The sequence below is a fragment of the Pristiophorus japonicus genome, chromosome 11, assembly GCF_044704955.1.
Source record: "Pristiophorus japonicus isolate sPriJap1 chromosome 11, sPriJap1.hap1, whole genome shotgun sequence".
Classification (NCBI taxonomy): Eukaryota; Metazoa; Chordata; class Chondrichthyes; family Pristiophoridae; genus Pristiophorus; species Pristiophorus japonicus.
This window is the reverse complement of record NC_091987.1, coordinates 25,376,844-25,387,587: the sequence shown is the minus strand read 5'-3', so window position 1 is coordinate 25,387,587 and position 10,744 is coordinate 25,376,844. Positions and strand designations below refer to the sequence as shown.

The window sequence follows — 10,744 nt, the reverse complement described above, 5'->3', positions numbered from 1 at the left end:
TCCTGTGAATAAAGGTACAGGTCATGGAGTGACCTTGTCCATAAAATGTGTCTCGTGTGGATTTGTGGTATTGTGTAAGGACTTTGCACAGATCATACCCATTTGTATCTATTTGTGCCGTCAACTCATCTACCTTGTTACGAATGCTGCATGCATTCAGATAAAAAGTTTTAAAATTTGTCTTTTCACCAGTTTTCCCTGCTTTGACCCCATTTTCTGATACACTATTATTTTAATACATTCTTCCCCTTCCTTTCAAACTAAGTCTTTATTGAACGAGGAAATACAAAGTTGTGCCGAGCGAGACATAGAGAGAGATGATGCGGATCGAGCCGTACGCGTGAAAGGGGAAACACTTCCTCGTGCCTTTTGTTGGCATAATCACACAATCACTTTCAGAGCGGGCGTGCCCAACTTTGGCGAGACCAAGGCAGACTTCCCCTCAATCGTTATCTTATTCATGTTCAGCCTGAAAAAGAAACAACATAAATCAGATTCACATTGAATGGCCTCCTGATAGTACAACCCATTCAGCCACAAACTCGACCAGCATTTCACAGACCGCAACGGAGGGGCGGTACCGAGGGAGCGCCGCACTGTCGGAGGGGCGGTACCGAGGGAGCGCCGCACTGTCGGAGGGGAGGTACAGAGGGAGCGCCGCACTGTCGGAGGGGCAGTACTGATGGAGCTCTGCACTGTCGGAGGGGAGGTACAGAGGGAGCGCCGCACTGTCGGAGGGGCGGTACAGAGGGAGCGCCGCACTGTCGGACTGTCGGAGGGGCGGTACTGATGGAGCGCTGCACTGTCGCACTGTCGGAGGGGCGGTACAGAGGGAGCGCCGCACTGTCGCACTGTCGGAGGGGCGGTACCGAGCGAGCGCTGCACTGTCAGACTGTCGGAGGGGCAGTACTGATGGAGCGCTGCACTGTCGGAGGGGCAGTACTGATGGAGCGCTGCACTGTCGTAGGGGCAGTACTGAGGGAGCGCTGCACTGTCGGAGGGGCAGTACTGATGGAGCACTGCACTGTCGTAGGGGCAGTACTGATGGAGCGCTGCACTGTCGGAGGGGCAGTACTGATGGAGCGCTGCACTGTTGGAGGGGCAGTACTGATGGAGCGCTGCACTGTCGTAGGGGCAGTACTGAGGGAGCGCTGCACTGTTGGAGGGGCAGTACTGAGGGAGCGCTGCACTGTCGGAGGGGCAGTACTGATGGAGCGCTGCACTGTCGGAGGGGCAGTACTGATGGAGCGCTGCACTGTCGTAGGGGCAGTACTGAGGGAGCTCCGCAGTTTCGGAGGGGCTGTACTCAGAGATCGCCGAACTGTCGGAGGGGCAGCACTGAGAGAGCGCCGCACTGTCGGAGGGGCAGTACTGATGGAGCGCTGCACTGTCGTAGGGGCAGTACTGAGGGAGCTCCGCAGTTTCGGAGGGGCAGTACTCAGAGATCGCCGAACTGTCGGAGGGGCAGCACTGAGGGAGCGCCGCAATGTCGGAGGGCGGTACTGAGGGAGCGCTGCAGTGTCGGAGGGGCAGTAATGAGGGAGCACTGCACTGTTGGAGTGGCAGTATTGAGGGAGTGCCGCACTGTTGGAGGACCAGTACTGAGATATCGGTGTGCTGTCAGAGGGGTAGCATTGAGGGAGCGACACACTATCAGAGACGCAGGATTGAGGCAGCACTGCACTGTTGGATGGGCAGTACTGAGGGATCGCTGGCCTGTTGGAGGGGCAGTACCGAATGAGCGCAGCACTATCGGAGGGGCAGTACTGAGGGAGCACTGCACTGTCGGAGGGGTAGTACTGAGGGAGTGCTGCATTATTGCAGGAGCAGTACTGAGGGAGCACTGCACTGTCGGAGGGGCAATACTGAGGGAGCCCCGCACTGTCGGAAGGGCAGTACTCAGGGAATGCTGCGCTGTCGGAGGGACAGTACCGAGTGAGCGTGGCAGTGTCGGAGTGACAGTACTGAGGGAGTGCCGCATGGTCTGAGGGGCAGTGCTGAGGGATCTCCGCACGTTCGGAGGGGCAGTATTGAGGGAGTGCCGCACTGTCGGAGTAGTAGTAATGAGGGAGCGTTGCACAGTCGGAGGAGCAGTACTGAGGGAGCGCTGCAGTGTCGGAGGGACAGTACTGAGGGAGAACCGCACTGTCGGAGGGGCAGTAATGAGGGAGCGCTGAACTAGCACTGAGGGATCACTGCACTGTCGGAGTGGCAGTACTGAGGGAGTGCTGCACTGTCGGAGGGGCAATAGTGAGGGAGCACTGCACTGTCGGAGGGGCAGTACTGAGGGAGCACTGCACTGTCGGAGGGGCAGTATTGAGGAAGCACTGCACTGTCGGAGGGGCAGTACTGAGGGAGCACCGCACTGTCGGAGGGGCAGTATTGAGGAAGCGCTGCACTGTCGGAGGGGTAGTACTGAGGGATTGGTGCATTGTTGGAGGAGCTGTACTGAGGGAGTGCCGCACTGTCGGAGGGGCAATACTGAGGGAGCCCCGCAGTGTCGGAGGGGCAGTACTCAGGGAACGCTGCACTGTCGGAGGGGCAATACTGAGGGAGCTCCGCACTGTCGGAAGGGCAGTACTCAGGGAATGCTGCACTGTTGGAGGGGCAGTACTGAGGGAGTGCCGCACGGTCGGAGGTCCGGCAGCACTGAGGGAGCAGTGCTCTGTTGGAGGGGCAGTTCTGAGGGACCACTGCATTATTGAAAAGGCAGTACTGAGGGAGCTCCGCACTGTCGGAGGGGCAGTACTGAGGGAGCGCCGCGCTGTTGGAGGGGCAGTACTGGGGGAGCGCCGCACTGTCGGAGGGCCGGTTCTGGAGGATCGCTGCACTGTCGGACGGGCAGTACCGAGTGAGCGCAGCACTGTCGGAGGGGCAGTAATGAGGGAGTGTTGTACTGTCGGAAGGGCAGTATTGAGAGAGCGCCGCAATTTCAGAGCAGCAATATTGAGGGAGCGCTGCACTGTCACAGGGGCAGTACGGAGGGAGCGCTGCATTGTCGGAGGGGCAGTACTGAGGGAGCACTGCACTGTCGGAGGGGCAGTACTGAGGGAGCGCAGCACTGTCGGAGGGGTAGTACTGAGGGAGCGCCGCATTTTTGGAGGGGCAGTACTGAGGGAGCACTGCACTGTCGGAGGGGCAGTACTGAGGGAGCGCCGCACTGTCGGAGGGGCAGTACTGAGGGAGCGCAGCACGGTCGGAGACTCAGCACTGAGGGAGCGGCGCCCTGCTGGAGGGGCAGTTCTGAGGGAGCGCCGCACTGTCGGAGGGGTAGTACTGAGGGAGCGCCGCATTTTTGGAGGGGCAGTATTGAGGGAGTGCTGCACTGTCGGAGGGGCAGTACTGAGGGAGCGCAGCACTGTCGGAGGGGCAGTACCGAGCGAGCGCCGCACTGTCGGAGTGACAGTACTGAGGGAGCGCAGCACGGTCAGAGCAGGAGTAATGAGGGAGCGTTGCACTGTCGGAGGAGCAGTACTGAGGGAGCGCTGCACTGTCGGAGGGGCAGTACTGAGGGAGCGCAACACTATCGGAGGGGCAGTACTGAGGGAGCGCCGCAAGGTCGGAGGGGAAGTACTGAGGGACCACTGCATTGTTGGAGCAGCAGTACTGAGGGAGCTCCGCACTTTCGGAGGGGCAGTACTCAGAGATCGCCGCACTGTTGGAGGGGCAGCACTGAGGGATCGCTGCACTGTCAGAGGGGCAGTACTGAGGGAGTGCCGCACTGTCGGAGGGGCAGTACTGAGGGAGCGCCGCACTGTCAGAGGGGCAGTACTGAGGGATCGCTGCACTGTCAGAGGGGCAGTACTGGGGGATCGCTGCACTGTTGGAGGGGCAGTACTGAGGGAGCGCTGTACTGTCAGAGGGGAAGCACTGAGGGATCACTGCACTGTCGGAGTGGCAGTACTGAGGGAGTGCTGCACTGTCGGAGGGGCAGTACTGAGGGAGCACCGCACTGTCGGAGGGGCAGTACTGAGGCAGTGCTGCACTGTCGGAGGGGTAGGACTGAGGGAGCGCCGCACTGTCGGAGGGGCAGTACTGAGGGAGCACCGCACTGTCGGAGGGGCAGTGCTGAGGGAGCGCCGCACGGTCGGAGGGACAGTACTGAGGGAGCGCCGCACTGTCGGAGGGACACTACTGAGGGAATGCCGCACTGTCAGAGGGGCAGTACTGAGGGACCACTGCATTGTTGGAGCGGCAGTACTGAGGGAGCACTGCACTGTCGGAGGGGCAGTAATGAGGGAGTGCTGTACTGTCGGAAGGGCAGTATTGAGAGAGCGCCGCAATTTCAGAGCAGCAATATTGAGGGAGCGCTGCACTGTCGGAGGGGCAGTACTGAGGGAGTGCTGCATTGTTGGAGGGGCAATACTGAGGGAGCGATGCACTGTCGGAGGGGCAGTACGGAGGGAGCGATGCACTGTCGGAGGGGCAATACCGAGGGAGCGCTGCACTGTTGCACGGGCAATACTGAGGGGTCGCTGCACTGTCGGAGGGACAGTAGTGAGGGAGCGCTGCACTGTCGGAGGGGCAGTACTGAGGGAGTGCTGCACTGTCGGTGGGGCAGTACGGAGGGAGCGACGCACTGTCGGAGGGGCAATACCGAGGGAGCGCCGCACTGTTGGAGTGGCCAGTGCCAAGGGAGTGCTGAACTGTCAGAGGGCAGTACTGAGGGAGTGCTGCACTGTCGGAGGGGCAGTACTGAGGGAGCGCCGCACTGTCGGAGGGGCAGTACTGAGGGAGCGCAGCTCTATCGGAGGGGCCGTACTGAGGGAGCGCCGCACTGTCGGAGGGACTGTACTGAGGGAGGGCCACAGTGTCGGAGGGGCAGTATTGAGGGAGCGCCGCACTGTCGGAGGGGCAGTACTGAGGGAGCGCTGCACGGTCGGAGGGACAGTACTGAGGGAGCGCCGCACTGTCGGAGGGACACTACTGAGGGAATGCCGCACTGTCAGAGGGGCAGTACTGAGGGACCACTGCATTGTTTGAGCGGCAGTACTGAGGGAGTGCTGTACTGTCGGAAGGGCAGTATTGAGAGAGCGCCGCAATTTCAGAGCAGCAATATTGAGGGAGCGCTGCACTGTCACAGGGGCAGTACGGAGGGAGCGCTGCACTGTCGGAGGGGCAGTACTGAGGGAGCACTGCACTGTCGGAGGGGTAGTACTGAGGGAGTGCTGCATTGTTGCAGGAGCAGTACTGAGGGAGCACTGCACTGTCGGAGGGGCAATACTGAGGGAGCCCCGCACTGTCAGAAGGGCAGTACTCAGGGAATGCTGCGCTGTCGGAGGGACAGTACCGAGTGAGCGTGGCAGTGTCGGAGTGACAGTACTGAGGGAGTGCCGCATGGTCTGAGGGGCAGTGCTGAGGGATCTCCGCACGGTCGGAGGGGCAGTACTGAGGGAGTGCCACACTGTCGGAGGGGCAGTTCTGAGGGAGCGTTGCATAATCGGAGGAGCGGTACTGAGTGATCGCTGCACTGTCGGAGGGGCAGTATTGAGGGAGTGCTGCACTGTCGGAACGTCAGTACTAAGGGAGCGCTGCACTGTCGGAGGGCCAGTACTGAGGGAGTGCTGCACTGTCGGTGGGGCAGTACGGAGGGAGCGACGCACTGTCGGAGGGGCAATACCGAGGGAGCGCCGCACAGTTGGAGTGGCAGTGCCAAGGGAGTGCTGAACTGTCAGAGGGCAGTACTGAGGGAGTGCAACACTGTCGGAGGGGCAGTACTGAGGGAGCGCCGCACTGTCGGAGGGGCAGTACTGAGGGAGTGCTGCACTGTCGGAGGGGCAGTACTGACGGAGTGTCGCAGTGTCGGAGGGGCAGTACTGAGGGAGTGCCGCACTGTCGGAGGGGCAGTACTGAGAGAGCGCTGCAGTGTCAGAGGGACAGTACTGAGGAGCGCCGCATTGTCGGAGGGGCAGTACTGAGAGAGCGCTGCAGTGTCGGAGGGGCAGTACTGAGGGAGTGCCGCACTGTTTGAGGGGCAGTGCTGAGGGAGCGCTGAACTGTCAGAGGGGCAGTGCTGAGGGATCGCTGCACGGTTGGAGGGGCAGTACTGAGGGAGCTCCGCACTGTCGGAGGAGCAGTACTGAGGGAGCACTGCACTGTCGGAGGGCGGTACTGAGGGAGTGCTGCACTGTCCGAGGGACAGTACTGAGGGAGCACTGCACTGTCGGAGGGGCAGTACTGAGATATCGGTGTGCTGTCAGAGGTGTAGCATTGAGGGAGCGACACACTATCAGAGACGCAGGATTGAGGCAGCACTGCACTGTTGGATGGGCAGGACTGAGGGATCGCTACCCTATTGGAGGGGCAGTACCGAATGAACGCAGCACTGTCGGAGGGGCAGTACTGAGGGAGCACTGCACTGTCGGAGGTGCAGTACTGAGGGAGTGCTGCACTGTCGGAGGGGTAGTACTGAGGGAGTACTGCACTGTTGCAGGAGCAGTACTGAGGGAGCACTGCACTGTCGGAAGGGCAGTACTGAGGGAGTGACGCATGGTCTGAGGGGCAGTGCTGAGGGATCTCCGCACGGTCGGAGGGGCAGTACTGACGGAGTGTCGCAGTGTCGGAGGGGAAGCACTGAGGGAGTGCTGCACTGTCGGAGGGGCAGTACTGACGGAGTGTCGCAGTGTCGGAGGGGAAGTACTGAGGGAGTGCTGCACTGTCGGAGGGTCAGTACTGACGGAGTGTCGCAGTGTCGGAGGGGCAGTACTGAGGGAGTGCTGCACTGTCGGAGGGGCAGTACTGACGGAGTGTCGCAGTGTCGGAGGGGAAGTACTGAGGGAGTGCCGCACTGTCGGAGGGGCAATACTGAGAGAGCGCTGCAGTGTCAGAGGGACAGTACTGAGGAGCGCCGCACTGTCGGAGGGGCAGTACTGAGGGAGCGCTGCACTGTTGGAGTGGCAGTACTGAGGGAGCACTGCACTGTCGGAGGGGCAGTACTGAGATATCGGCGTGCTGTCAGAGGTGCAGCATTGAGGGAGCGACACACTATCAGAGACGCAGGATTGAGGCAGCACTGCACTGTTGGATGGGCAGGACTGAGGGATCGCTGCCCTGTTGGAGGGGCAGTACCGAATGAACGCAGCACTGTCGGAGGGGCAGTACTGAGGGGGCGCTGCACTGTCGGAGGGGTAGTACTGAGATATCGGTGTGCTGTCAGAGGTGTAGCATTGAGGGAGCGACACACTATCAGAGACGCAGGATTGAGGCAGCACTGCACTGTTTTAGGGACAGTATTGAGGAAGCGCTGCACTGTCGGAGGGGCAGTACTGAGGGAGCACCGCACTGTCAGAGGGGCAGTACTGAAGGAGCACTGCACTGTCGGAGGGGCAGTATTGAGGAAGCGCTGCACTGTCGGAGGGGCAGTACAAATGAAGCCCAGTACTGTCGGAGGGGCAGTACTGATGTAATACTGCACTGTCGGAGTGGCAGTAGTGAGGGAGCACTGCACTGTCGGAGGGGTAGTACTGAGGGAGCGCTGCATTGTTGGAGGAGCAGTACTGAGGGAGTACCGCACTGTCGGTGTGCCGGTACTGGGGGATCGCTGCACTGTCGGAGAGACAGTACTAGGGGAGCGCTGCACTGTTGGAGTGGCAGTAATGAGGGAGCACTGCACTGTCGGAGGGGCAGTACTGAGGGAGCGCTGCACTGTCGGAGAGACAGTACTAGGGGAGCGCTGCACTGTTGGAGTGGCAGTAATGAGGGAGCACTGCACTGTCGGAGGGGCAGTACTGAGATATCGGCGTGCTGTCAGAGGGGTAGCATTGAGGGAGCGACACACTATCAGAGACGCAGGATTGAGGCAGCACTGCACTGTTGGATGGGCAGGACTGAGGGATCGCTGCCCTGTTGAAGGGGCAGTACTGAGGGAGCGCAGCACTGTCGGAGGGGCAGTACTGAGGGAGCACTGCACTGTCGGAGGGTCAGTACCGAATGAGCGCAGCACTGTCGGAGGGGCAGTACTGAGGGAGCGCCGCATTGTCGGAGGTGCAGTACTGAGGGAGCACTGCACTGTCGGAGGGGCAATACTGAGGGAGCACTGCACTGTCGGAGGGGCAGTACCGAGGGAGCACTGCACTGTTGGAGGGGCAGTACTGAGGGAGCGCAGCACTGTCGGAGGGGCAGTACTGAGGGAGCACTGCACTGTCGGAGGGGCAGTAACGAATGAGCGCAGCACTGTCGGAGGGGCAGTACTGAGGGAGCGCCGCATTGTCGGAGGGGCAGCACTGAGGGAGCACTGCACTGTCGGAGGGGCAATACTGAGGGAGCCCCGCACTGTCGGAAGAGCAGTACTCAGGGAATGCTGCACAGTCGGAGGGGCAGTACCGAGTGAGCGCTGCACTGTCGGAGGGGCAGTACTGAGGGACCACTGCATTATTGGAGAGGCAGTACTGAGGGAGCTCCGCACATTCGGAGGGGCAGTACTCAGAGATCGCCGCACTGCCGGAGGGGCAGCACTGAGGGAGCGCCGCACTGTCGGAGGGGTGGTATTGGGGGATCGCTGCACTGTCAGAGGGGCAGTACCGAGAGAGCGCCGCACTGTCGGAGGGGTAGTACTGAGGGATTGGTGCATTGTTGGAGGAGCAGTACTGAGGGAGTGCCGCACTGTCGGAGGGGCAATACTGAGGGAGCCCCGCAGTGTCGGAGGGGCAGTACTCAGGGAACGCTGCACTGTCAGAGGGGCAATACTGAGGGAGCTCCGCACTGTCGGAAGGGCAGTACTCAGGGAATGCTGCACTGTTGGAGGGGCAGTACTGAGGGAGTGCCGCACGGTCGGAGGTCCGGCAGCACTGAGGGATCAGTGCTCTGTTGGAGGGGCAGTTCTGAGGGACCACTGCATTATTGAAAAGGCAGTACTGAGGGAGCTCCGCACTGTCGGAGGGGCAGTACTGAGGGAGCGCCGCGCTGTTGGAGGGGCAGTACTGGGGGAGCGCCGCACTGTCGGAGGGCCGGTTCTGGAGGATCGCTGCACTGTCGGACGGGCAGTACCGAGTGAGCGCAGCACTGTCGGAGGGGCAGTAATGAGGGAGTGTTGTACTGTCGGAAGGGCAGTATTGAGAGAGCGCCGCAATTTCAGAGCAGCAATATTGAGGGAGCGCTGCACTGTCACAGGGGCAGTACGGAGGGAGCGCTGCATTGTCGGAGGGGCAGTACTGAGGGAGCACTGCACTGTCGGAGGGGCAGTACTGAGGGAGCGCAGCACTGTCGGAGGGGTAGTACTGAGGGAGCGCCGCATTTTTGGAGGGGTAGTACTGAGGGAGCACCGCATTTTTGGAGGGGCAGTATTGAGGGAGTGCTGCACTGTCGGAGGGGCAGTACTGAGGGAGCGCAGCACTGTCGGAGGGGCAGTACCGAGCGAGCGCCGCACTGTCGGAGTGACTACTGAGGGAGCGCAGCACGGTCAGAGCAGGAGTAATGAGGGAGCGTTGCACTGTCGGAGGAGCAGTACTGAGGGAGCGCTGCACTGTAGGAGGGACAGTACTGAGGGAGCGCAACACTATCGGAGGGGCAGAACTGAGGGAGCGCCGCAAGGTCGGAGGGGAAGTACTGAGGGACCACTGCATTGTTGGAGCAGCAGTACTGAGGGAGCTCCGCACTTTCGGAGGGGCAGTACTCAGAGATCGCCGCACTGTTGGAGGGGCAGCACTGAGGGATCGCTGCACTGTCAGAGGGGCAGTACTGAGGGAGTGCCGCACTGTCGGAGGGGCAGTACTGAGGGAGCGCCGCACTGTCAGAGGGGCAGTACTGAGGGATCGCTGCACTGTCAGAGGGGCAGTACTGGGGGATCGCTGCACTGTTGGAGGGGCAGTACTGAGGGAGCGCTGTACTGTCAGAGGGGAAGCACTGAGGGATCACTGCACTGTCGGAGTGGCAGTACTGAGGGAGTGCTGCACTGTCGGAGGGGCAGTACTGAGGGAGCACCGCACTGTCGGAGGGGCAGTACTGAGGGAGCGCCGCGCTGTTGGAGGGGCAGTACTGGGGGAGCGCCGCACTGTCGGAGGGCCGGTTCTGGAGGATCGCTGCACTGTCGGACGGGCAGTACCGAGTGAGCGCAGCACTGTCGGAGGGGCAGTAATGAGGGAGTGTTGTACTGTCGGAAGGGCAGTATTGAGAGAGCGCCGCAATTTCAGAGCAGCAATATTGAGGGAGCGCTGCACTGTCACAGGGGCAGTACGGAGGGAGCGCTGCATTGTCGGAGGGGCAGTACTGAGGGAGCACTGCACTGTCGGAGGGGCAGTACTGAGGGAGCGCAGCACTGTCGGAGGGGTAGTACTGAGGGAGCGCCGCATTTTTGGAGGGGTAGTACTGAGGGAGCACCGCATTTTTGGAGGGGCAGTATTGAGGGAGTGCTGCACTGTCGGAGGGGCAGTACTGAGGGAGCGCAGCACTGTCGGAGGGGCAGTACCGAGCGAGCGCCGCACTGTCGGAGTGACTACTGAGGGAGCGCAGCACGGTCAGAGCAGGAGTAATGAGGGAGCGTTGCACTGTCGGAGGAGCAGTACTGAGGGAGCGCTGCACTGTAGGAGGGACAGTACTGAGGGAGCGCAACACTATCGGAGGGGCAGAACTGAGGGAGCGCCGCAAGGTCGGAGGGGAAGTACTGAGGGACCACTGCATTGTTGGAGCAGCAGTACTGAGGGAGCTCCGCACTTTCGGAGGGGCAGTACTCAGAGATCGCCGCACTGTTGGAGGGGCAGCACTGAGGGATCGCTGCACTGTCAGAGGGGCAGTACTGAGGGAGTGCCGC

The 10,744-nt window shown here is 61.2% G+C and overlaps 1 protein-coding gene across 1 annotated transcript in view; it reads right to left on the bottom strand.

The window, feature by feature from the left end:
- Positions 1-249: 249 nt before the first annotated feature.
- LOC139275700 (NACHT, LRR and PYD domains-containing protein 12-like) overlaps positions 250-10,744 on the bottom strand; it is a 190,018-nt gene continuing 179,523 nt past the window's right edge. The window contains exon 11 of the mRNA XM_070892876.1: positions 250-469. Within this exon, the coding sequence (XP_070748977.1) occupies positions 382-469 (88 nt within the window). The 3' untranslated portion in view covers positions 250-381. The remainder of the gene's footprint in view (positions 470-10,744) is intronic.